The following is a 27,805-nucleotide window of genomic DNA, read 5'->3' as shown; positions in this document are numbered from 1 at the left end:
AAGAGAAAGAAAGATGGAAAGAAGTGAGCATCCAAACTGAAAAAGAAATCCACCAATGATATCAAGTGCTAAAAACTATACTAAAAGAAAAAAGGACAGTCATAACCCTAGGACAAGTGGTAAAAGCAAAGCTATACAGACAAAATCACATGTAAAACTATACACATATACACTCACAAAATTAGAAAAAGGAAAAAATATATATGTCATTGCTCCCAAAGTCCACTGCCTCAATTTGGGATGATTTGTTGTCTAGTCAGGCATCCCACAGATGCAGTGTACATCAAGTTGATCGTAGAGATTTAATCTGCTGATCCTGAGGCTGCTGGGAAAGATTTCCCTTTCTTTTCTTTGTTTGCACAGCTCCTGGGGTTCAGCTTTGGATTTGGCTCCATCTTTGCGTGTAGGACACCTGAGGGCGTCTGTTCTTCGCTCAGGCAGGACGGGGTTAAAGTAGCAGCTGATTAGGGGGTTCTGGCTCATTCAGGTGGGGGGGGCGGGGCGGGGGAAGGGAGGGGTATGGAATGTGGGGCGAGCCTGCCATGGCAGAGGCTGGCATAACGTTGCAACAGCCTGTGGTGCGCCGTGTGTTCCCCCCGGGGAAGTTGTCCCTGTATCACGGGACCCTGGCAGTGGCGGGCTGCACAGGCTCCCGGGAGGGGAGGTGTGGATAGTGACCTATTCTTGCACACAGGCTTCTTGGTGGCTGCAGCAGCAGCCTTAGAATCTTACGCCCGTCTCTGGGGTCCGCGCTGATAGCCATGGCTCGCACCGGTCTCTGGAGCTCGTTTAGGTGGTGCTTCTAATCCCCTCTCCTCGCGCACCAGGAAACAAAGAGGCAAGAAAAAGTCTCTTGCCTCTTCTGCAGTTCCAGACTTTTTCCCGGACACACTCCTGGTTACCTGTAGCACAGTAGCCCCCTTCAGGCTATGTTCACACAGTCAACCCCAGTCCTCTCCCTGAGATCTGACCTCAGAAGCTGGAGCCTCAGCTCCCAGCCCCCACCCGCCCTGGCAGACAAGCCTCTCAGGCTGGTGAGTGCTGGTTGGCACTGATCCTCTGTGCGGGAATCTGTACGCTTTGCCCTCTGCATCCCTGTTGCTGTGCTCTCTTCCATGGCTCCGAAGCTCCCCCCACCCACCCCTGCCTCCCACCGTCTCTGCCAGTGAAGGGGCTTCCTAGTGTGTGGAAACTTTTCCACTTTCCCAGCTCCCTCCCACTGGTGCAGGTCCCGTCCCTATTCTTTTGTCTCTGTTTTTTCTTTTTCCCTACCCAGGTGCGTGGGCAGTTTTTTGCATTTTGGGAGGTCTGAGGTCTTCTGCCAGCGTTCAGTTGGTGTTCTGTAGGAGTTGTTCCACATGCAGATGTATTTCTGATGTACTGGGGGGGGCGGAAGGTGATCTCCACGTCTTACTCTTCTGCCCTCTTGAAGGTCTCCCTACTGATCTTTCTTTATTCAGCTATATGATGCTTGTTTACTTTCACCCTTGTTATAGGTGAGAAATAAAACTCCTCAGTTCACTTTTCTTTTTATTAACAATGCTGCTAAAAGTTTTGTTTGTAAAGTGAGATAATCATCTGAGGATTTGAATAATGCATACCCTCAAATTTTTTCCTCTTCTCCCCTTCCCTTTATTCTCTTAAATATTTTTGAAGACTCCAAAGAACTTTTGTAGAAGATTGTGTGTATGTGTATATATTTATACATACATACATACATATGTATGTGTGTATATATATATATACAAACACACACATGCACACATATACACATACACACACACACACCACACACACATTTCTGTTTAGGAGCTAAAACAGAAAGATTAAAAACACCAAAATATACAAGTGTACATTCCATTGCCTTCAGAGCAGTGAGATCATCACATGTCATTCAGCCTCTGGAAAATTCCACTGTATTCTTATGAGAAGATGAGAGTGAAAGACAAGTAACCTCTTAGTTTTATTATGAGATAGATTTTACCTCCTAGGCTCTCTGAAAAGGTCTTAGGGTCCCTCCTAGGAGTCTTTTGATCATAGTTTGAGAGCTGCTGTCATAGATAATTGAAAGATAATCAAATCTTCAATTGTAATGTATTTGCATATATTCAGATTTCCAAAGTTCGTCCTAATAATGTAGTTTACTAAATTTCAGTCAATAAGAAAGGTATTATATGTGTGTATATCAACAGGCTAATTTTTTTCTTTTCTTCAGTTATGGAAATTCTTGAAGCCCAATACTCCACTGGAATCCCGGATTTCTAAGCAGTGGTGTGAAATTGGTTTCCAAGGTGATGATCCTAAAACAGATTTTCGAGGAATGGGACTTCTGGGACTGTACAATTTGCAGTAAGTAAAATGAAGAATGGTTGAGTTTTAAAATGATGTTCTGATCTCCTCATACTGAAATGTCAAAGTTGATTTATTAGTCCCAAAAACCACTTCCCAGGAGGCTCCAGGAAAACATTCAAATCCTCTGATTTGAACTCAAGTTCATAAAATTTAAAAGGCTCCTACCATCTTCCTTTTATCTGGCAAACTTCATAGATTCTTTTAAACAAATCTCAAATTTATTTTTAACTTTTTGTTATGAAAAATTTCAATTATATTCAAAAACAGTGGAACGATTGTAAAGAACCCCCTTTACACTGATCACCCAAATTCAGTAACTATTGAGATTTTGGAATACTTGCAACACTTGTTTTTTTGGTAGAAGTGTGTTAATGAAAATCCTATGCTGTTTGTTGTTTCACCCTAATATTTCAATATATAGCTCTAAAAGACATCAATATTACCTTACATTAACCACAATGACATTATTACACCTAACAAAATTAACAGTGATTCCTTGGTATCATCTATATCCTGACTATATTCAAATTACCCAATTATCTCAAATATGTCTTGTTACAGCTGGTTTGATCTGATCCAGTTCCATGTAAGATCTATACATTGCATTTAGTGATTATATCTCTCTCGTGTTTTTTTTTTTTTGTCATCTTATTTTTCTTTAATTAATTTTTATTGGAGTATAGTTGCTTTACAATGTTCTGTTAGTTTCTGTTGTACAGCAAAGTGAATCAGCTATACGTATACATATATCCCCTCATTTTTGGATTTCCTTCCCATTTAGGTTACCACAGAGCATAGAGTTCCCTGAGCTATACAGTAGGTTCTTGTTAGTTATCTCTTTTATACATAGTATTAATAGTGTATATATGTCAATCCCAATCTACCAATTCACCCCCCACCTTGCCCTCTTGGTAGACATACGTTTGTCCTCTACCTCTGAGTCTCTATTTCTACTTTGCTCTCTGGTCCTTTTTAATTAAATCAGTCTCTCCCCCTCCCTCCTCTCCTTTTGCCCCTCCATCATGTCATTAATTCATGCAAGATTCTAGGTCAACTGTCCTATAAAATATCCCACAATCTGTATTTGTCTGTTTGCATTTGTACCCATCCCCGGTATGCCCTGATAATCAGAGGTATTCAGAAAGAGTTGAATAGGTTCATGTTGACATCTTGGTGGGAGGCCTGCATCATCCCCACTCTCAGTCTTATGCTGAGATGGATCAGAGGAATCACAGCCTGATGGCTCCATTATAAAGTCCCCATCAGCCCTTTATCTAACCATTTCCTCCAGTTATCTTCACTGAACCAATTAATTGGGCAAAGAGTACTTTTCTAATTCTGTTATTCTTCCCACAGTTGTTGCCTAAAATTCTGTAAAGACAGTTTCCTTTAGTAAATACGGTTATTTGGTTTCTCTAAAATATAGGCAGGGGACTTCCTTGGCGGCACAGTGGTTAAGAATCTGCCTGCCAATGCAGGGGACACGGGTTCAAGCCCTGGTCCAGGGAGATCCCACATGCTGCAGAGCAACTAAGCCCGTGTGCCACAACTACTGAGCCTGCGCTCTAGGGCCCGCGAGCCACAGCTACTGAGCCCGCGTGCCACAACTACTGAAGCCCGCATGCCTAGAGCCCATGCTCTGGAACAAGAGAAGCCACCGCGATGAGAAGCCCGTGCACTGCAACGAAGAGTAGCCCCCCGCTCACCGCCAACTAGAGAAAACCCACACGCAGCAACGAAGGCACAACACAGCCAAAAACAAAATTTTTTTTAAATAAGTAAAATAAATAAATTAAAATATAGGCAGGACAACTGCTCAAGTAAATAAGTTGCCAATTTTCAGAGTGAGGAATTGGTGCCCTAGTCCCCTTGTTAGTGATCAAACTTTTTTTTCTGTATGTTTTTTGTATGTATGGTTTTTGTATGTTTATGTGACTTAATAATGGTGCTCATTATTTTTTTCATGCTTAAATTGGGTCATTTGTAGCCATTACTTTTCAAGAAAAAAGGAGTCCTTTTAGGTTGGCTCTTGTGTCCTTTGATACTACCCTACTAATGAGGATAGTGATATATTTTTAAAAGAAAAAATGGCCTTTTTAATGACACCCATTTCCCCCTAAGATCTTTTATTTTAAATTTAGGAAGTTTAATAATCACCCATGCTTTTATTTTTAAGATGGTAATTTTTTAATACAATTTTTAAAGGTTACACTCCATTTACAGTTATTACAAAAGTATTAGCTATATTCCCCGTGTTGTACAATACATCCTTGTAGCCTGTCTTATACCTATAGTTTGTACCTCCCACTCCCCCACTCCTATTTTTTCCCTTCTCTCCCTCCCCACTGGTAAATGTTTTAAATGTTACACTATTATGTAATGTGATGACAAAGGTGGTATTACAAATAAGTGGGTAAAGGATGAGCTTTTAAATAAGTAGAGCTGGGGCAATTAGCCTTCCATTTGAAAATTAAATTAAATTAAATCTCTACCTTGCCTCAGTTTATAAATTGAATGTCAAAAACAAATATTTACAACTTTTAGGAGAAAATCTTTAAGATATGTGAGTAAGGAGGGATCTCTTAAAGATAAAAACCAAAAAAGCACAAACTGTAAAAGAAAAATCAATAAATCTCACACATTAAAATCAAAATCTTCTATAAGCCACCATAAATAAAATGAAAAGAAAGCCAAGACTGACACATAGTTGATAAAGGATCTATATCCAGTATATTGTTATCTGTAGGCTTATTTATTTGAGGACATTTTTAGATATACTGGACCAAGAAATGTGAACATAAACCTAATTCTAATTCAAACCTATTCTATAAACGTAAATGACCAACAAAAGTATGAAGAGACTCAATTTCATTAATAATCATGGACATGTTTACTAAATTTGCTGACTAGTTTTGAGCTTTTATGAGAGAAAATTTAAGAGGTTGTTTTATCCTTTAGATATATGCAGGAAATACACATCAAATTAAATAATACATGCTATATGTAGTTGTATTTTTTTATTTATTTTTATTTTTTTGCAGTACGCGGGCCTCTCACTGTTGTGGCCTCTCCCATTGCGGAGCACAGGCTCCGGACGTGCAGGCTCAGCGGCCATGGCTTATGGGCCCAGCCGCTCCACGGCATGTAGGATCTTCCGGACCGGGGCATGAACCCGTGTCCCCTGCATCGGCAGGCAGACTCTTAACCACTGCACCACCAGGGAAGCCCCTGTAGTTGTATTTTATAATTGTCTTTATGAAGTATTTTTTATGATATATTTTTGAGGGTATGTAAGCTTTTTGTATGTGGGAAGGGAAACTTCATTGCCCCTTTCTTCCCAGAACAGAAATTTTTTAACATCTCTAAGCTCCATAAGATATTTTCATCCAGAATTCTAACACCCCGTGAATATTCTCCAAGAAAGTACATTTGAACTTTTATCACCTCCTCTAGTCTCATCCTTTCTCTGTCCTTTGGCTGTCACAGCCTCTTACCATGTCCCTTCATCCAGATTTTTTCTGCCTTCTGAGGGGCCTCCTCCTGCCTTCCTAATAAGAATCTATAACCCTCATTAATAAGAATATCTTTGGCTTGTTAGGGAATGGTAAAGTTCATAATTAAATTTTCAAACCTACTCGAATCATTCCTAAATATTTGTGTGTTTTACAACTACCCTATTATACTGTCATTATATTTGGAAAATTCTATTATGAAAAGCTGTTCATTATCTGGAGGAGCTGACACAGGTTGTATGCTTATGCTGGTGTCCATCTCTGAATCCAAAATGGCCTCAAATTGGATTGAAATGAATGTATTCAAAAGGTATGGAGTTATGGTTTTCTTTCCTTCCAACTGCAGGTATTTTGCAGAAAGGGATGCTGCAGCAGCACAGCAGGTCCTATCTGATTCTCTTCATCCAAAATGCAGGTAATTGTTGAAAATGAAAGGTGGATTAGGCTTTGTGGATTAGGTAGAATTAATTTCATCTCCTATATAGCTCTATTGATAAGATTCTCAAGAGGGTCAACCCACCAGAAGTGAGGCTTAAAGCTCTTCCAAACAAGCCCTTTTGACAAATGCTGAATAGGAAGGTTATAATGTCAGGTACTTGTTAGAGGATTTAGGATGTAAAGTGGCACTGTTCAACTGAGATGTGTACTTGAGGGGCTGATAACATCTCTGGTGTCTAGGAAGATTGAGGAGGTGGGCATAAAAGAAGGAGAAAGCAGAGTATGGAAGAAACAGTTCAGAGACAAGGGACCACAGTGGGGGAATAGAGGGAAGAATGGAAGTCTTGAAGTCAGGGACCAAGTGAGAAAGTCTAAAATTGCTGAGGCTCTTTTTTTTTTCTTAATAAAATTCTAGCTTCTAAATTGTTTGCATTTTCATTTACCTTTCTAAATTTTTGTCTTTAACTGATTACATTAGGGATATCACTAAAGAGGAAATAAGGTATTTTTCTTTGCTTTTGTTTTTTCTTGCTTTTATGTTATTTTACAATAAGTATGGGTAAGAATTTTTAAAGTAATATAAATTCATGAAAATTTTTCAAAAAGGAAACATTTCCCAACTTTTTATGTAATATAGTTCATTACATTGGGCTGTGTTTTGATGAAGGAAAAACCAGATTAGACTGACCTGGTAGAAAATGTCAAAGAGACTTTCTACAGCCATGTCTGTTGGAGAAACATTTTGAAACTTCACCTAAAGGCTGACACATTACCACACATTTCTGCTCCCATCTACTCCAAGAGAGGGACATTTCATCTGGGAATTTTGCTGCACAGAGCAAATCTCCTCTTCTATTAATGTCTTTCTAATTGTATTACGATAGTGTATACATGCTTTAGTTACTCTTATTATAGGAGTTCTATTTTGTACTCATAGTTTTGTATCACTTTTTTCTCCTCAGCATGACAGGTTATCTTGTTAGTGTTCATGTTTGCTAAATAAGTCCCAAATTTTATCATACCACTCTCAAAATCTATAAACAGGTTGACTTTGTGGCTCCCCTCCCATCTTACTATTATACTTACTCTAGCTTCAATTGGCTAAGATTCATTAAATTATCCTATACTTTCCAAATTTATAATTATAATCTTTTTATAAGTTAAAATTTTCATTTTCTTTACATTTTATTTTCTTTGAGAAAAGCACTAAAATCATAACTCTTTCTTCATATATCACATGGTTAAAATCAAACTGTTTTAATTTTTTAACTACATTGTCTGAATTACATGTTTCTGTAATGTAGAGACTCTGAAACCTCTCTGATTAAAATTGGCTGGGGAGTCTGTGTGCACTGACATTCCTTGGAGAAGCATCAATTAAAAGACATGAATCCTCCATGGTCCTTGTGAAGTGACAATAAGCTTAAAATATTTTTTTTTATTAACCATTGGAGAGGGATTGATTTTGTCTATGAGCCATTCTCAAAGAAAGGCTTTATAATTTTATATCCTGTGTTGGCCACTAGAGAGGAATTATTTGAGGGTGTGATTACTCTTATTTAAGAAGAGACTAGTATTTGTGTGTGTGTGTATGTGTGTGTCTGTGTGGGCACGCACACACTTTGTCCCTCAAGCTACAATAAAATTGACTAGATAAATTTCAAGTATTAATCACTTCAAATTGATGGTAAATGTCATTGAATACAAATCAGAATGTTTTGAAAATGCTACTGTCCTTCACAAATGTCTGAAAGAAATATATATTAACCCATAGTGATATCAACATAGTTTCTTTCAGGCCCTGAATATTTCAGGTGTTGAATAGGGAGATGCCATAAAATACTAAGGAAAGTTCTTTCCTGTCTACCCTTCAGCAAGCATTATATGTTATTTCTTTTGTGAAGATCAATCTATTGAATTCTGAAGTAACTTGAGAGATAAAAGTAGGTTCAAGTTTAAGAGAAGAATTTTGATGGCTTGTATTTTTGTTTGTTTGTTGTGTGTGTGTTTCCTGAAGAGAGGAATTCCTTCTGTTTGGGCCAGGATATCCTAAGTAATCAAATGAGTGGAGGTCATTTGGCCTTTTCTTATATTTCCAATGCAGATAGATTTAATTTAACAAAATACAGAGATACTATGTATTTACAAAGGTTTGTTGAAGAGAAAATAAGTGCTTATAAATTTGTTTATATAAAATTTCTTAAATTTCACATCTAACTCATTTCAGTTTGGATATGAGTCTTTTAAGTAAAAATCTCCTGATGCCTCTTTGGCTGACTTGTTGGTTTGTTAATTGGCACTTGCACTTTAAAAAGAAGTGGCTTATTTTAACATGAATTAAAGACAATTACTTTGAATTAGAGCCAGTCATTTACAGAGTAGAAAGTAAGTATAGTAAAATAACAGTTTTGCATCATGTTTTTGTGGGCCTGTGTTGTGTGTGTGTTACATATCTGTCTTTTAATGTAGTGTTTGCGCTGTTTTATAAAGAACTCTCCTTTCTCCTACTTAGATGGAAGCTAAATGTTCATAATAACTCTAGTTTTAAAATTTTATTTAATTCCAAGGCTAACCACAATTTTTAGTGTAGAACACTGAATGAAAGTTCACATTGGCCACAAAGAAGAGTGCAACATGGTTCCTACCTACAAGATATTGGCAGTATGGAAGTGGGTGAGAATAGGGGGAATAAGAAAGTACACAAAGTAATAGAATGCAAGTCAGTATTTTCAGAATGCTTTTATTATAGAACCATTTCTTCAGTCTTATTCAGAAACTCAAATTATAAAAATGGATTAAAATCAAGCTACTATGATTTAGCTGTCTTAGCTTAGCCAGAGGAAATGCCACAGCACTTGTTGGAACAGAATTTTTAAAACCTTTAAGTTCTTCCTTCCCTTATTCCCTCCCTCCCTCTCTCCCTTTTATTCTTTCCTTCTTTCTTTTTTTCACTAACTCAATTATTTATCAGTAAACATTTATTTGGCATCTGCTGTGTGCCAGACATCACAAATAAGGCTGAGTAGGATAATTGCCATGAGGGAAAACCAAACGAAATGCAGTGGGGAATCATGACTGAGGTAGCATCTTGCTAGAGGAGGAAGTATTATTTGATAATTAATGGATAATATAAAAGAGTATATATATAAATATAAAAGAGTTTGGCCTTTAGGTCTGTCTCTCACTGCTGTACTATAGTGAATAAGGGATAAGTAGCATGGCTTTAAATAAGTCCATTTCTGAGCTCCATATAAATTGTATTGTGGCTTTTTAGTTAATAACATTTAAATTGATTAGTGTTTGATAACTGAGTTACAGACATCCCCACATCTAGTCAACAGTTTTAACAAAAACATTAAAGGAGAACAGGTATCAATTAGAGAAGTCTTATTTATTTATTTACTCATTCATTCATTTATTCAGCAAATTCAGCAAAGCAGAATGGGAGAAGAAAAGGATGGATAAAGCAATTGGGTGAGTGTGGGACTTCATATATAAAGGTTGTCAGAAGAGTACTGCAAAAAATGACAAGGATGAAAATGCACTTGTCCTGATGGAAATACATAATCCAGTTGAATTTTGGAAAGGACCTGTTTATATGTTTTTGTATTTACTTGTATGATTATATGATACTACTTTGCCTGTGACCAAGTGATGAAGTTTAGAAAGTTATAACTGTATGGAAATGATTTTCAAAAATCATAATTTGGAATTGTATTTGCTAGTCTGCTTTTAAGGATTTCTATCAAGTATCAGGCTATTAGTTAAAAGTTTACTTTAGAAAGTCTTTTTTTATAATGCCCCATTTCATCCAAAAATATTTCTGAGCAGAGAACTCCTTTTTTTTATGTGCTGGATTTATAATACCAGAGAGGACTTAAGAACTCAGTTTCACTTAATTTTAGATAGACATGTAGAAAATGGACTAGAAAATATACCCTGAGTGTTAAGATACTAGTTAAATTTTTCCTCATTTTAAAGGTAATATAAGATTTATTATAGAAAATTTCAAAAATATAGGAAAGTAAACAAAAAAATCACCATAATCATATTACTCTAATATACCCATATTAATATTTTGTGGCATTTCACTCTAGTTTTTCTACATATTTGTGTGTATAATAAAACTTGGTTTGTTCTATACACAATGTTTTATATCCTGCTTAAATAATCTTTAGAAGTATGGTTTTTACTAGTTGTAATATGTTATATGAGATTACCATAATTTATTTCATCAATCATCTTCTTTAGGATATATGAATAGTTTACATGTCTTTGCCATATAAATAATGCTATAATGACTATTATTGTATATAAAGCTTTGCCATTTTCTGTTTTTTTCTCTCATATATTTGGGAATGGCATTACCAAGTCAAAGCATATGAACTCTCAATTCTCTTGGCATATATTATTAAAATTTTCTGGTAATTTATAAGATTCAGGGTTTTGATAAGTTGGGGAGAGAAGGGAAATCTGACACTCTGATAATAGCAATTTAAATATCAAATTATCATTTTTTGAAATGCTTACTTCTCACATGTGATATACAGTTGGTGTGGCTTGCACTTTACAGGTACTCGTTTGCAATTGTGGGCATCAATATAACTGATCTGGCATATAATCTACTGGTGAGTGGAGCTCTAAAAACTCATTTCTACAACATCGCTCCAGAAGCTCCAACATTATCTCACTTCCAGCAAACATTCTGTAAGTGTCCTGTTGCTTAATTATTGACATAGGTTTCTATAGAACACTCTAGACAAGGGTTGAAGCTGAGAGATCTTTGTGATTTGGCTGCATTGGAGCCTTCGAACTTCCTCCTTTGGTTATGATTTTGTTTTCTCATTCACAACCTACACATATTTTCAGGCATCATGAATATTTCCTCGTTCCCAGCTCTTGCCTAATAAGTATCAATGTATCAACTTCCCATCTGACTTAAAGACATCAGAGATGTCTTTCTTCCTCTGATCCAGCATGGCATGACACTTAAGAGTGCAGGCTCTGAAGACAGCCTGAGTTGACTCTCAGATCTACGTTAACTACCATCTCTAAGCCTCAGCTATCTCATCTATAAAATGAGTCTTTTCCTCATAGAGCTGCTATGGAGGTAAAATGAGATGAGGATAAAAAGGCTTTTTATTAGCTAGTCCCATAGTAGTGCTCCGTGAACATTAGAAAGAGAAGGTGGTGGTTTAATGGGTGATATAGATGGTGGTAGAGTTGTCATTGGTATTACTTTTACTGCTTCCACTACTAGTGCTACAGAGGGTAGTGTTTGCAGCCCTTTCTAAGTGTAGGTGCTAATAGAGGGAAGTATTTTTGACCCTGAACCAGAGCCTTATGTTGTCCTTGCCTGAGGGGTATCCTTTGGGGTGGCAGTTGTGCTGAGGTTTCAGAAGATAAAGAACGAGACCATTTAGTAGAATCCTGAGATGCTATTCTCTAATTTTAGAGGCAGAATCCTAAAATGTAGCTGTGTGTCATTATAATCCTTGCTGGCCAGACATAAACTGGTTTGGAGGAACATAGAATGGTAGTCTACCAAGTCTTCAAGCAATCTAAGCAATTTAAAGGAGAAATGTCTTTTAAACCATTTAAACCATGCTTACTGCACTGAGGGCCTCGTACCTGAGCTTTCTTAGCAAGAAAATTTCAAAATTCTTCTCATGTTTCTTTCAGGCTTTTTTCTGCTGTTATGTGCTAAACAGGTCTGCCACTCTTTCTAAGTATGGTTAAGATACAATCATTCCACCCCAAATCTACCACAGGAGAGTGTTGTTCCGCAGTTCAATTTTAAAATGTGATAAAGTCACAAGTTAACAGCCATTTACTTTATCTAAATTCCTAAATTAAAAGTGATTATGTTATCTAGGATTCTGTCTTCTTTTACATCTGCTTAAGCAGGACTTCCAGTTAAAGATGACATAATTAGTGTATGCATTATGCTCCCTTCTGAAATTACACTAAAGTTAATAGAAAGGGATTTTTCTAAGAAAACATAAACCCACAAGGATAAAAATCAGAAACAAAGCACGAAAATCTCATTTTGAAAGCTGGAAAACAGATTAAGTGGTAAATGATTTAGTAGTCTTAAGAGAGCAAATCCTTAACAGGTGGCATGGAAAGGTAAGAAGCAACCTGATTTATTCCACAGGACTCCCCAAAAGGTTCAAGAATTGGCAGCATTATATATCTCAGAAATAAGGGTTGGGCTTCCCTGGTGGCGCAGTGGTTGAGAGTCCGCCTGCCGATGCAGGGCACACAGGTTCGTGCCCCGGTCCAGGAAGATCCCACATGCCGCGGAGCGGCTGGGCCCGTGAGCCATGGCCGCTGAGCCTGCGTGTCCAGAGCACAGGCTCTGCAACGGGAGAGGCCACTTTTTGGCCTTTCAGCAAAGGCCAAAAAAAAGAGGGCTTTTTGCAGTGAGAGACCCACGTACTGCAAAAAAAAAAGAAATGAGGGTTAACATAATAAGACCAAAAATAGCAAGATTGCTTGAAAATACGTTAAGAAGCTCCTAGAGGCCTAAATCTCCTTCTCTAGGAGACAGCTTCTGTCCTTCCCCCTCCTCAGCAGAGGCTGGTGTACTTTACAGGGAGAGAAAAATAAAGGGTCTCTGGTCTGATGAGAATCAGGTACAGCTGATGGCAAACCATACTGAAAGTGATGATGAAGACTGAGACTCACGCTCCTTCTCCTACCCAATTCCTACCACTTTGGCAAGAGACTGACAAGGGCCTTCTCTGAAATCTGAACATCCCAAAGAGAAAATAGCTGAAGATGCTGACCTCTGGGTCTCCCCAGTGAAGCAGCCCAGTCATATCACTCTACAGTCATGCTCACCATCAACAAACCCTACCTACCTGCTCAGAGCTTCCAATCAACTTTTAATCCAGTTGGCTTTTTATTTAGTAAAAAATATTTACAGGTAGCCAAGTATTACCAGATGTTTGAGTGTGATGGTTAAAAACATGTCCTCAAATTCTTTGATACTCTTCCCATTAAAAGGTAGATTTTTTTGTTCCTCTTACCCAGCCCAACTGGGCTGACCAGTTGGTTGACCAAGAGAATGAGCAGATTTGACACTATGTGACTTTTAGGGCTACATGAGAAAAGTATTTCATCTGTGGATAAAGAAGATGTGGTACATGTATACAATGAAATACTACTCAGCCATAAAAAAGAATGAAATAATGCCATTTGCAGCAACATGGATGCAACTAGAAATTATCATACTAAGTGAAGTCAGAAAGAGAAAGACAAATACCATATGATATCACTTATATGTGGAATCTAAAATATGACACAAATGAACCTACTTATGAAACAGAAACAAACTCATGGACATAGAGAACAGACTTGTGTTTGCCAAGGAAGAGGGAGTTGGGGGAGGAATGGAGTGGGAGGTTGGGGTTAGCAGATGTTAGCTATTTTATACAGAATGGTAAACAACAAGGTCCTACTGTATAGCATGGGGAACTATATTCAATATCCTATGATAAACCATAATGGAAAAGAATATTAAAATAAGAATGTGTATATATATATATGTATGTATAACTGAATCACTTCGCTGTACAGCAGAAATTAACACAACATAACAATTATACATCAATAAAAAAAAATTTTTTTAAAGAAAAGGCTTTGATCTGAAGATCAGGGATTGAGCTGCCTTTGGAAGCATAAGCCACCATGTAAGGTATCTGATTCCTCTGTGTTGTGAAAAAGTCCAGGACATACAGAGCAATCATATGTAGGTAATCTGACTGACAGCCCCAGATGAGATCCCAGCTGATAGCATCTACCACTAGACCTGTGAGTGAAGATGCCTCTAAATGATTCCTGCCACCAGCTGTCAAGTCACCCCCAACCTTCAGATCTTCCTAGTTGATATTCCAGGCATTGTGGATCCGTCCCTCCTCTACCCTTTCTGAATTCCAAACCCACTGAATTCATGAGAATAATAAAATGTTTTTTTTAAGCCACTGAATTTTGGAATAATTTCTTAAGCAGCCCTAGATAACAAGAACAGTAAGGAAAGCCTCAAACATGAAAGAGGGTCTAAAACAGGCAGAAATAAAGCCACTATAAAGAAACAGAAACCATGCAGAGAGAAGAAAACTTCAAAAATACGTATCATTAATATCCCCAAGAGATAAGAGAAGAAATTGCTACTATGAAACAAGAACAAGGTGCCATAGAAAGAGCATTCAGAGAATAAAAGAGTGTTCTTAGAAATTAAAAATCAGATAACAGGAATGAAATCTCCAAGAAGGATTAGAAGATAAAGCTGAAAACTTCCAGAAAGTAGAACAGAAAGTATAGATGAAAAATATAAAATAAAGGTTGAGAAATTAAAGGACCATTCTTGAAAGTCTTATAAAAGGAGTGCCAGAAAAAAGAACAGTGAAACTAAGGGGGTGGGGGGGATCAAACAAATAAATCAAGAAAAATTTTCAGAATTGAAGGATGACTTTTCATATTTAAACTAGTAAGCACCAGGATAATAGATTAAAATGGATTCACACTCAGGTCCATATCATTGTGAAATTTTAATACATAGGAAAGAGATGATTTTAAGAATTTCCAAATCTGTCACATAAAGAATTGGGAGTCAAGATGACATTGGATTTCTCAACAGCAACACTGTATTCTAGAAGAGAGTGGAATAATGTCTTCAAAAATTTAAGCAAATATTATTTAAAATCTAAGGGAATATGATTTCCAATTTTGAATTCTATACCCAGTCCAACTTACCAATTAAGTGTGGAGTAGAATAAACAAAATTTTTTGATTGCAAAGTCTTAAACATTTTACCTTCTTGTACCTTTATAAGGAAGCTCTTGAAGGATATTTTTCCATAAAATAAGAGAGTAATCCTAAGAGGAATAAGTGAGGTACAGAAAGCAGGAAATCTATGAGAGAATAAAAGAGAAGAGAAGAGAAGAGGGGAAGGGAGGGGAGGGGAGGGGAGAGGAGAAGAGGGGAGGGGAGGGGAAAGGACAGGAGAGGAAAGAGAAGAGAATCTTTGAGATGAGGGAAGTCAAAAAATCAAGCAATGGAAAATATGTTATTGGGCTTCCTGGTGGCGCAGTGGTTGAGAGTCCGCCTGCCGATGCAGAGGACATGGGTTCGTGCCCCGGTCTGGGAAGATCCCACATGCCGCGGAGCGACTGGGCCCGTGAGCCATGGCCGCTGAGCCTGCGCGTCCGGAGCCTGTGCTCCATAACGGGAGGGGCCACAACAGCGAGAGGCCCGCGTACCGCAAAAAGAAAGAAAAAAAAAATATATGTTATTTAGAGCTATGGAGGTCAATAATCAAAGAATCAGCTGGAACAGTTGAAATGCTGCTTTAAGGAAGCAGGAATTAGGACAGGAAGTGTTGCTGGGTTTTTGTTTGCTCCTTGTAACAAGACTTAAACTGTTTGACTCTATGTATAATTTGATGCTCAACATAACTAATTATTAGAGAAATACAAATCAAACTACAGTGAGGTATCACCTCACTCTGGTCAGAATGGCCATCATCAAAAACTCTACAAATTATAAATGTTGGAGAGGATGTGAAGAAAAGGGAACCCTCCTACACTGCTGGTGGGAATGTAAGTTGGTACAGCCACTGTGGAGAGCAGTATGGAGGTTGCTTAAGAAACTAAAAATAGGGCTGCCATATGACCCAGCAATCCCACTCCTTGGCATATATCCAGAGAAAACTATAATTTGAAAAGATACATGCACCCCAATGTGCATTGCAGCACTATTTACAATAGCCAAGACATGGAAGCAACCTAAATGTCCATCAACTGATGAATGGATAAAGAAGTGATATATATATATATATATATATATATATGTATACACACACACACACACACACACACACACACACACTGGAATATTACTCAGTCATAAAAAAGAAGGAAATAATGCCCTTTGCAGCAACATGGATGGACCTAGATATTATCATACTAAATGAAGTAAGCCAGAGAAAGACAAATATCATATGATATTGCTTATATGTGGAATCTAACAACAACAAAAAAATACAAATGAACTTTTTACAAAACAGAGATAGACTGACCACAGACATGGAAAACACACTTATTGTTACCAAAGGGGAAAGGTGGGGAGGGATAAATTAGGAGGTTGGGATTAACATATACCCGCGACTATATATAATATAGATAACCAAGAAGGACCTACTGTATAGCACAGAGAACTATAATATGAATATGAAAAAGAATAGACATACATATGTATAACTGAATCATGCTGTACACCTGAAATTAACACAACATTGTAAATCAACTATACATCAATAAAAAGTAAATAAAATAAATTATGTATAAGTTGAATGAAAAAGCAAATTTTAAAATATATACCTCTTTATGACTTGTTAATGGAAAATGTAAGTTCCCTACATTTGTGATTACAGCTCCTACTCTGACAACTAGATGATTATATTTACTCTTGTAACAATTCTGACCATTTCCAGCAGATAATATTAAGGTTTTACTACAGATCAGATTCTGTGTTAAGGAAGACAGACATCTAAACAAATAAAACACGGTGGGAAGAATTTTGTTATTGAAGAAGTAAAATCTCAGTCTGGACATTAGGGAAAGCTTTCTAAAGCAAATTCCATTTTCCATGAGAAGTGAAAAATAAGTAGCAGGAAATATAGCAGTGGTGGCCTAGTGGTCCAGCAAGAGGGAGTAGCACAGGCAAAGGCCACAAGACAAACAGTGTGGTGGATTCAAGGAATAGAGCATAGGATTTGGGGTGGGGGGAGGGGTGTCTAGAGATGACAGTAGTAAGAGCAGGAATGGGGAAGGGGATATCTTGAAAGAGTTTTGTAAGCCATTTGAAAGACCATAAACGTAGATAAATAGGACCACTTGCTTTATTTTTCTACCCCTTGTACTTACCCTATTCTATAGTTACCATGTTCCTTAGGGAAGCCAGGGAAGCAATTCTGAGGGAAAATAGAATGAGTTTAGTTTTAGGTATACCAGAGGTGGGTTCCTTTTGGGCAATAGTTGGCATTCTAATGAATAGTGGGCACTCTAATACAAGGTTGTGGAGCTCTGAAGAATTACAAGGGCAGATTTGGGGTTCATTAGCATTAAGGAGAAAATCAGAGCCATACAGTGGGGAGCTCTTGCAGGAGAGAATCAAAGTTAGAATCATAGGAATTGACATATAAGAACAGGAATATTTATTTTGTTCATGACTATATCCACAGCACAGAACCTGGTACAGAATAGGTGCTCAGTAAATATTTGTTGGATGGATGGATGGATGAGAGTGAAAAATATTGGCTGGTGTCCTTTTCAGGAGAAAGGAAGTCTAGTTACTCTGGAAAAATTTGGCCTTGTCCTGAATTGATAGGCTTCCAAGAGAATTGCAACCTGGGTGAGTAAGCAAGCAGTGGGATTACTTTTTTTTTAAGGCCCTCACCAGGTTTTAGAAACAGCAGCAATCCCATTGTGGATTGGGGTGAGGCAGAGGGACTCAGGCCTCTCTTGAAGAAGCAAACTGTGCTCTGAATTCGTTGCTCATCTATCAGACATGATCAGTTTTGCACCTCTTCTCTGTAATATTCTTGCAATTACCTGTGTCCTTGTGTCTCTGCAGTCTACTAACCGAATGCAGTGAAGCAAAACCAAGACACATTCAAGCAACAACAAATATGCTGCAGTCTTGGGTTGGAAAGCCAAATTATTATTCCAAACAGGTATTTCATCTAGGTGAAAGAATATAAGAATATAATAGGTCTATCATTTTGACTTTACAGTATTATTCAGTGAGCACTGCACTGCCAAGTCAGTATGCTATGAAAATCACATTCAATCTAAAGCTCCACTGAACAGGCAGCTGCATTGAAATATAGTAAGGTTAGGTGTAGTGAGCAGAAGGAAGTACAATAGCAAGAAGGGAAAAAAGAATTAGCTTTTCTTTGATCTTCAAAAGAAGGAGCTATTCAGTAGGAATAAGAACCAGAAAAAGAGAGTACACTGGAAAAGGCAGCAGATTTCAGGTACTGGCTTCCAGCTTCCAGCTATAATTGTGTGATTGTACACCATTCAAGTATCTCTTCTAAACCCAATGTCCTCATCTGCATTACCTATTCCGTAAAGCTGCTGTAAGAATTAAATAAGAGACTATAAGCAATACCCTGACCCCTCTTTCCTCCCTCTGCTCTTCATGCCATTTTGTTAGCTTCCTTAGCTAGCAAATCATCATCTGAAATTGTCTACCTTGGTCCCTCTCCAAGAAACTGAGAATTGGGGAGCATAAGAACTCTACCTTTTTCTTGTATCTGTTACATATTTGTTAATTGGCAGATGGGCCAACTGATCAATTTGCCAAATGAATTTATGAACACTCTGTAACGTTATATAAATAAGTGGAGTTTTATGATTATGATATGTACTCTGGAAGCCAAGCCACCATTTCTACATTTTGATTAAAATCATGTTATACAGTGTCTAATTATTTTTCTGACAGGATAGAGAGAGTCCTAGGGAATCAGTTTGCAAGATTTACACCTTGACTTTTGTAGCCTTCAGAGGAAGGAGAATGGTGTTAGATTATTAACCACCCCTCTCCCTTCTACTCCTCTCCTAGCCTGTCTTTTAAACCTTTCAAAATGTTTTCCTGTAGTTGCATGTAAGGTAGAAAAAGGGTGAAACCAAAGAGATCTGTATTCTTCTAAAACTCTATGCTACCCTAGATCACTTCTAGAGTGAGAATGTACATTGTGGAAAAGTGAATTTCTCATTAAAGTATTTTTCACAGTGCCTACTTATTATTGTCAATGGGGTAAATAACTTATTAATCATGAGGTACCAATGAGATGCTTTTAATTCATCAGTATTGGAAACCTGACTCTATATACAAAACAGGTCAGGTATGTTTATTTGAGCTCAGAAGCAAAGTCAGGAAAATTATGTGTGTATTTTATATAGCAAGGAAGAAGAAATTATAAATGATCATAGATTTTATTTAGAACCATAAAAATTATAGCATTCAGAAAGAAACCAAGGGAACTTAAAAAGAGGGCATCTTCTAAATCAATGGATTTCATACTTCAGTGACATGAGATTCATCTTACTGAACTGAGATGTCTGGTTGAATCAGGGAGGGTCTTCATTTTTTACAAGTACCTCATGCCATTCTTGGGATACTTTAGGATGGATAGATGATTGAATTCTTTTGGCTGAATAAGATACTGAGATGAGAGGAAAGAATTTCTGTTAGTGTGTGCTGAAACAACCAGGATGATAAACAGACTCCAAGTCATGGCATATGAGAAATTGTAAGAAGAAATGGGGATGCTTAACCTCATGGCATAAAGGGCACTTCAGATACTTGAGTTGGAGAAGGACTGAATTTGTTCCAAGAAATATGGGGCAAGAAATTTTGGCCCAGTGTGAGAAAGCACCTCTAAAGAATCAGATTCTTCATTCATGGCCCAGGCTAATGTTAGTGTTGTCACCAGAAAAGTTCAAGACTGGGTGCTGCCACAGGGAATCCAAGCATCAGATGGATCAGAGACAGATGGATGGCTCCTGGGATTGCTGATACCTCTGATCTGGGGCTTCTCTGATATGGTCACATTCCCACTACAGTGACAGTGGGCCCTGGTTGGTGTAGCCCAGAGGCATTTGGGTGAGGGTTGGTATGTGTTCCCATCTGAGATGTTAAAATCAGTCAATATGTTAACTTGTGTTAACACAGATTAACAAAATGTGTTAATGTGTGTAGAGAGCCCAGAGGCAGTCCAAGCCTAGAGGAAGTGAGTCAACCCAAAGAAAAAATAAAATAAATTCTTTCTCTCCTTACTACCCTTCCTCCTATAGTTGAAGAGAAAGACCATATACTTTAAGATGTACAAGCATACTTAAAAATGTAATGAATGAGTAACCAGGTAAGTTTGTGGAAATAGACCCACATCTGGCAGTGTGTGTGTTGGGGGTAGGAAGGAAGGTCATTTCTAATTTTGTATTACAGTGAGATATGAATAAAGGTTTTTAAAAATCTGTTTATGGAACTATGTTAAATGTTATCCCATAAGTAGCTAGTTACCAGAAAAATAAAAGCTATTGAATTGTTTTTGCTATTAGAATTGAGTATGTTTGTTCTAAAGTTCTCTTCCCCTGCCCTCTGTCATCTCTACTGCTTACTCCTTCCCATGAAGGTGAAGGGCTAGGATTTAAACCAGGTTTCTGGCTCCAGAATCCTTCTCTGAACTATCTTCTACTGCCTTCTAATGTTAAGACAAATTAAAACTTGTGTAATGTTTGGTTTCCATTTTTCTAACTAGTATTATTTCCTTAAATACTTTTTTCTTATTATAGAGACACTTGAGCTTGCTTTTGCTTTACTACATGCAAATACTTATTATTGTCTTTTAAAAAGCTATTCACATTTCAATTCTAAATGAGGAGGGAGGGGTACAGTGGGGAAACAATACAATAAGTAGGTTCTCATATCAAATATTTAACATTTATTCCAAAAATGTTCCCAATCCACATAACATTTTTGAGACAAAAATTATTTGAATATAAAATTATGCTTCAGAGCAAAGATGTCTTATTAGCAATTTCATATAGTTTAATGACCACTCTATTGTTCAGAGTTGATTTACAGTTTTTATTGTCTTATAATAGATTGTCAGAATGCATTCTTTTGATTTGTCAGGGTAATTTAAAACTTTACTCAAATCAAATATCAAGAGAAAAAAGGCTGAGTGGAGTACTTTTGAAAAATCACACCATTATGTTAATTTAATCAGGAGGTGAAGAATGAAGTAGTTACTGTCGACCTTGCAAAATATGTTCCAGTTGTTACTCATATTCTAGAAATGGCAGAATTGATTTTTCTTCCTGCTTGAGCAGAGTGAGAATAATTCTAGGACCAATTGCAAAAATCTTGCAGGTTGGTAGCTTCCACTGCACTGGTTTTAAAGAATAATTTTAACAGTAGTGTTTGCTGTATTTTGATCTTGTCTTTGAGTGACATGGTTGCTGTTAGTTGGTCTGACATCTTTTTCAGCATTCAGGGTCATTCTGAATATGATTAAGGATTTTTTTCCCTTGCATTCTTGTCACTGTCTTATCTCTAACAGGCTATTTGATGCACGAGTTTCATAAGTTTTGGATTGAAGAGGACCCCATGGACATAATGGAATTTAATCGTGTGCGGGAGAAATTCCGCAAGAGGATCATAAAACAGCTGCAGAATCCAGACATGGCATTGTGCCCACATTTTGCTGCCTCGGAAGGTTTAATCAACATATAGTCACCCACACTGGTTTTAATGGATACCCCAGGACAGTGCCTCATTATTGTGTTAGATCTCTGCTTAGGTCCCAGCTCACACACTGAATGCACACAGTGATTGTATGCATGCCTGTTAGTACAGTGTCTTCATATCTTCGTCATAATTACCAGATCCCCAAATACCACAATTTCTGCAGTATCTGTCATCCAGTGACTGCTCATATTGTGGCATCATGCAGTGTTACATCTTGCTTTGACACCTGGTATGGAGAGAGTTTTCTATTTTTTTAAATTGGCTTCCTCTCCCTCATAATTTAGTGTTGAAGAATTGTATTTCTCTAGCTGTATTTTATATGTAAAAGATTTAGTTGAATTTTGTTCTGTGAAAGCCTTTTAATTTATTGATGTTTCGTGACTATAGCTGCTAGCTCTTCAAGCCAGGTTCATGCTTGGACCTCATTCCAAAAAAGTATGACTTTAAAATAATACAAACAGACACATGATAAGACAAATCATTCTTGCAAATACTGCTGCACTTCATGAAAATGTAACGAGGCTAACAAGAAGCAAATTTAGGTAGGTGCTGGGGTTTTTTGAAGTACCACAGAATTATATTGTAATTTACCCCCAGTTGTAATTGTTGCATAGTCATCTGGACATCAAATTATTTTATTCCCATAATTTTACTGGCTTGGATGCCTAAATATGTTTATGATGCTTGGAGCCTCAAAAAAGAAGTATGCACACTGCAAAAGCTCCAACAGCTTTTTCACTGCCTGCCTCTTGCTGAACTCAGAGTTACACCCTGGCACTGTTCTGATCCAGGCATCTTTGCTTGGAGCACTGAGTGGTGGCTGGTTTGTTGTCTATGTCAAGAGGTAATATTAAAAAACAATTTGCAAGAAAATGTGTTGCAAGAGAAGAACCTGAGCTATGTCATTCTGTAATATTTTTTGAAACTAATGACCTTGTCTTTTATCAGTGGAGGAAATAAATTGCTTGGAAGGAGAACAAAATCAAGTCATTTCAAAACTGCTTAAAATCATTTTAAAAACCATGATTTAGTTTGGAATTAATTATGATTGTAGTCTGTTGAATAGTATTTACCATGGCATTTCATACCCATGGTATTTTATACCTTCTGACTATCAGTTTTAGTATTATTAGATGTTTGTGTACTCACTTGCTTATCTAAGTGAATTTTGAGTACTGCCTAACTCAGTTATGAATAAATTACATGTCATTCTACTGTAATGTATAGTGTATTTCATTTTAATATTTTTGTACTTGTACAGCTTCTGAATATGCAGATATGTGAGTGGGTAGAATGTCAGACAGACAACCTGAAGCTGAATATAAATCATGCCATCATTCAGAGTAATCAGGTGTGAATTACAGTATGTCATGTCTGAGAGACTGCTTTTATTTAACTAATCTTGAGGCCTGGTGTTGCTTTAATGAAAGAATAAGATCAAGCTTTTTCTTTGCAGCTTCCTCTGAAGCCTGATTTGTCTACTGCTAGACAGCTGATATAGAAAACATTAAGGTGCCTATTGTTTCCTGGTCCATTCTAGCTCCTCTGGGATTTTGCTGTTCTTTCCTTTTCAGCTGTATGCCAGGTGGAAGGATTTTGCATTGCATCTTTTATAGCCCTGTGTCCTTTCTTAGAATGAGGAAGGGAAGGAGTTGGTTAAAGCATGATATATACCATGAGTAGTGACAAGAATAAATATTCCTCTCCAGAGTAAGTGAGAATTGTGAACCCAGTAAATGGTCTGTCTTAGGAGCCCTGAATTTGCTGTAGCTGCTATGTATGAAGGTGTTCTTCCATGTTCAGTACAGCCTTTGAAGCCGCATGTATGTATTGTCTCTTCCTATCCACTATGGTCCTGTGTCACTGACATGGCTTGATAATATGTGGCACCTATAGCAGCTCATGTCTCTTCTGTTCAGGTAGAGATAGTTGATGGTAACAAAGCTAGGAGCTTTCCCTCCCAGCTCCTTGAATGATTTCTCTCTGTTGTATCTTAACATGGCTGCACAATTTTAGGATGAACAAGCTGTGCCAGCTCTTCTAGTTCTGAGTATTATTAGATTTCTTATTTGCACCTCTTTGTGGAAGATGCATTCTACCCTGTAATATGAAGTGAGGCAAGAAAAAAAAGAGGAGAAGCTTTCAAGGCATTAAAAAAAGTGTGATGTGTTTTTCCCTTGAGCATTTTTAGTTTGCTTATACTTCATTGAACAAGAGTTGACCACTTAAAATGTAAATTATGTAGCATGCTTCTACCAAGTTTTTCAAAACACTACTTGCTATGATTAAAAACACATTCCAGTTTGCACTACAGAAAGAAAACTCTTTGAAGCACCATTTCTGAAAATTATGACTTCATTCTGACTTTCCTTCTCACAGTTCTTGTTATTGTACTGAAAAAAATATTTTTTATTTGGTAACGTACCATCTTTTCTATTTGAAATGAAGCTTAAATATATACAAGACCTAAAAGAAAGGTCTGGAAGATATATCTTCCAAACCAGGACACTTGTGAGAGAAAAAGAGGATGTTGTTAATAATTTCTTTTGGACAATAGGGTGAACTGGGACAGTTTGAGGAAACTGAGATGTTAGGTGACTAAGAGACAGACATAAGTAGGGATCGTCCACCCACCACTCAATTAGACAAATGCAACCTAATTTCTTCACTTTCTAACCTCTGGCAGGAGAAGTACATCATAGGGACATAGACATTTTGATGTATACTACCCAAAATCTTAACGACCCATCAGAGGTATGGGCTTGGTCTGAGCTGGAAGGTCAGCTGAACAGGCTGGGCTTGTAGGAAGTCAGCAATGGGGAAATAAAACCTGGCCATCAAACTCCATGGCCACAAATTATCTTGATCCATAAACATAGGGGGCCATCCAAACTGAATAGGAATGAGGAGGGGACCAGGGTTGGTGGAGTGTGGGGCTAGGGGATGGGAGATGGAGAGAAGAAAAAAAGAGACAGACAAAAAGGAAAGTGTCAGCTAGGCCCATAGCAACATCTAGGAAACTTTGAGCTGTAGTGACACGTACTCCAACAAAGCAATGCCTCTGACTCTTCAGGGAGCTTGACAGAAGTAACAGCTCTAATCTAGAAACAAAATGGCAGAAAAGCAGAACAAAGTATAACATCAAGTCCTAGAAGATGAAAAAGATACTGGTATGGATTCCTTTTTAAGAGCTAACATTTAGTGAGTTCTGATGCCATGTGCCAGGACTGTGCTAGCCATTTCCTTTCATTATTTCATCTCCTCAGCAACATACAAAATGAGATTGCATGCTTGCTTTTCTAGACAAACAGGCTTAGAGATTTAAAATATATTACCAAAGGTCTCAAGAGAAAGAAAACGTCAGTGAGGTATTACCTCACACCTGTTAGAATGGCTATTATCAAAAAGACAAGAAATAACAAGTGTTGGCGAGGATGTGAAGAAAAGGGAACCCTTGTGCGCTGTCAGTGGGAATGTAAATTGGTGCAGCCACTACGGAAAACAGTACAGAGGTTCCTAAAAAAAATAAAAGAACCACCATAAGATCCAGAAATTCCACTTCTGGATATTTATCCAAAGGAAAGAAAAGCACTAACTCAAAAAGATACATGCACCTCCATGTTCATTGCAGCATTATTTATAATAGCCAAGGCATGGGAGTAACCTAAATGTCCACTGATGGATGAATGGATAAAACATGATGTATTTATATACACAGTGGAATATTATTCAACCATGAGAAAGAAGAAAATCCTGCCATTTGTAACAACAAGGATGGAACTTGAAGGCATTATGCTCAATGAAATAAGTCAGAGAAAGACAAATACCGTATGATCTCACTTATATGTGAAATCTTAAATAAACCTTTTAGATACAGAGAACAGATTGGTAGTTGCCAGAGGCATGAGGTGTGGGGTGGGCCAAATGGGTGAAGGTGGTCAAAAGGTAATATAGATAGATAGATGTTAGATAGATAGATAGATAGATGATAGATACATACATACATATAGGTAGATAATAGAGATAGATAAGATAGCATAGCAAGATCTTAAACCCAGGTCCTGAAGCCTTGACTTAATCATTATGCTATCTACTTAATTGGAATTATTTTGTACTGTACAGTGTAGATTATAAACACATGTACACACCTACCCCCCAAGTGATAATATACTATATGCAAATAACATTTCTTGCTCAGATGTCTTTAGGATGAATTCATACTTGCCATACTGTCCCTCAGGACTTCCCACATTTTTGGTCAGAATTTCTTCCTTGATACAGAAAGAACAATTCCCATAAGATTGTGATCTCTGTCTCCTGATCCTTGTCTCCCCACAAGAGCAATGGAAGCCTGCGTAACTCCTTCTGGCCCCGCTGTGGGAAACCTCAGCAAGGGGGGCATTGCAGGGCCTGGCTGCGATATACTCAGGGCGTATCTGTGCAAATAGAAACTCATAGAACTTCAAACATGTGAACTCTTTGTAAATAAAACATTCCTTTCACTGCCAAGATTCTTGTGCCCCATTGACTTGACTTAGTCTCCAGAATGCTACTACTCATAGGCACACTAACGTGTGATGTCATCTGTTAACATCCCTGGGATGCTTCACGGAAACCAGGGTAGAGCAGCAAAAAATAAAATGTTGACTTGGTACCTTTCTATTGTTTTATCTATTATGTACCTAGCACTGTGGTCTGCCTTGCAAAAGAGGCTATAGAAGAAAGTTGATGGCAACTAGGAAAGTGTGGCAAAGAGAAGAGAAAGGTGAGTGTAAAACAACAGTTAAACCCCCTCTGTCATGCAAGGTGAGTTAAGGCAGGGTTGAGGGTGGGGGTGGGGAGTCCCTTCGTGATTGCCACCTACCATGCAAGGGCTCGAGTGAATTCCACATCATCCCAAGACATGGGTTTGGAATAGATTTTACTAGGAAAGTTTCTAAAGCAAGGATTAGTAAGAGAAAAAAGGGTGTGAATGCTTCTCATTGTCCCAAGGCCACCAGGGCCTGTGTGCTGTGACACACTGTTGGTCTGGGTTCAGGTGGAGAGCTCCTGCCCCTTACTGTTCTCATTTCTTTGGGGGCAAACCTGAAAGCAACCTTGGCAGAGGGAATGATCTGATCGGTACACTCTGTAGCCACACAGCCTGGGTCTGGTTGCCAGCTGCCCTGTCCTGTAGACTTTGGGGTCTATGGGATGCTACCTTGAGGAAGGAAATCTCTGGTCCTCAGGGAAGCTGAGCTCGGATGTAGCCTCTTTTGCTGAGAGACAGAAGAGCCTTCAGGAGCATCTGGTTTGTCCTAGAAGCCCAGAGAGAGCTTGTGAGTTATTTTTTGCCAAATCTCATATCACACCCATACACTTAATTCTAGATGTATTAGCTCTTCTGTGCCAAGTATGTAGCAATTACTGTGGAACAGGAACATCAACAGCCTCAAGCAGTATGATAACAAGAGTTTTTACTATTTATGCAGAGTACAGCAGGAAAAAACTGGCAAGCAGAAGACCCATATTCCAGTGTATGTACTGCTAGCCTCCTTAGGCCAATTACTTACCCTCTCCGACTTGGCTTTTACCATCTGCAATGGAAAAATAATAATGACAGCTCACTTTCAGAAGATTATTGTAAGAGTAGAAATCAAATAAGCTATCATTAATTAAAGGGCTTGGGAAACTCCAAAGTACTAAACACATGTTTAATTATGGTTGGCTTTTATCTATTTGGTTTTTGGCTGTGAGCTTATTCTAACAGAAAATTAAGCTATAAAATTTGTCCTTGTAGCCCATGTCCCACATTAATTTGATTCAGCAAGCATTTATTGAGAATTTATTTTTGTGCCAGGTGCCATGGCAAGTCTGGGGAAAAAATGGAAAAGAATATGGTGCCCTTGGTCTCATGGACCTCATAGTCAAAATCTACTGCCTTGCTTCTTGAAGTCTGGTCTTTAGACCACCAGCATGAGCACTGTTAGAAATTAATCATTGAAGGCCCCTCCCAGACCTACTGAATGAGAAGTACTGCTCTAGAGGATATTGAGGTTTAGTCTCAATTTTTAATAGTTTAGAAGTAAATCAAACACTTCCCTTGTTTTCCCTCAACTTACTTTGTCAATATAACTTGACCCTGTGCCCATCTCTAACAAAGGACTACATGTTTTGTTGTCATGCACCCAGAGGCACAA

General features: G+C 37.8%; 1 protein-coding gene across 2 annotated transcripts in view; it reads left to right on the top strand.

Annotated features, from left to right (window-relative positions):
- ELMOD1 (ELMO domain containing 1) overlaps positions 1-22,646 on the top strand; it is a 70,577-nt gene extending 47,931 nt beyond the window's left edge. Inside the window, exons 5-10 of one of the 2 annotated variants that reach the window (XM_065882150.1) lie at positions 2,216-2,349; positions 6,211-6,279; positions 6,781-6,804; positions 9,726-9,776; positions 10,876-11,009; positions 21,439-21,611. In XM_065882150.1, the coding sequence (XP_065738222.1) occupies positions 2,216-2,349; positions 6,211-6,279; positions 6,781-6,804; positions 9,726-9,776; positions 10,876-11,009; positions 21,439-21,611 (585 nt within the window). Of the gene's footprint in view, positions 1-2,215; positions 2,350-6,210; positions 6,280-6,780; positions 6,805-9,725; positions 9,777-10,875; positions 11,010-21,438 lie in introns of both variants that reach the window. The other variant, XM_065882151.1, reaches the window with a different exon arrangement.
- Positions 22,647-27,805: the final 5,159 nt, after the last annotated feature.

Source organism: Phocoena phocoena, chromosome 8, assembly GCF_963924675.1.
Source record: "Phocoena phocoena chromosome 8, mPhoPho1.1, whole genome shotgun sequence".
NCBI lineage: Eukaryota > Metazoa > Chordata > Mammalia > Artiodactyla > Phocoenidae > Phocoena > Phocoena phocoena.
Note: the sequence above shows the minus strand (reverse complement) of the source record. Positions and strands in the feature narration are given on the sequence as shown.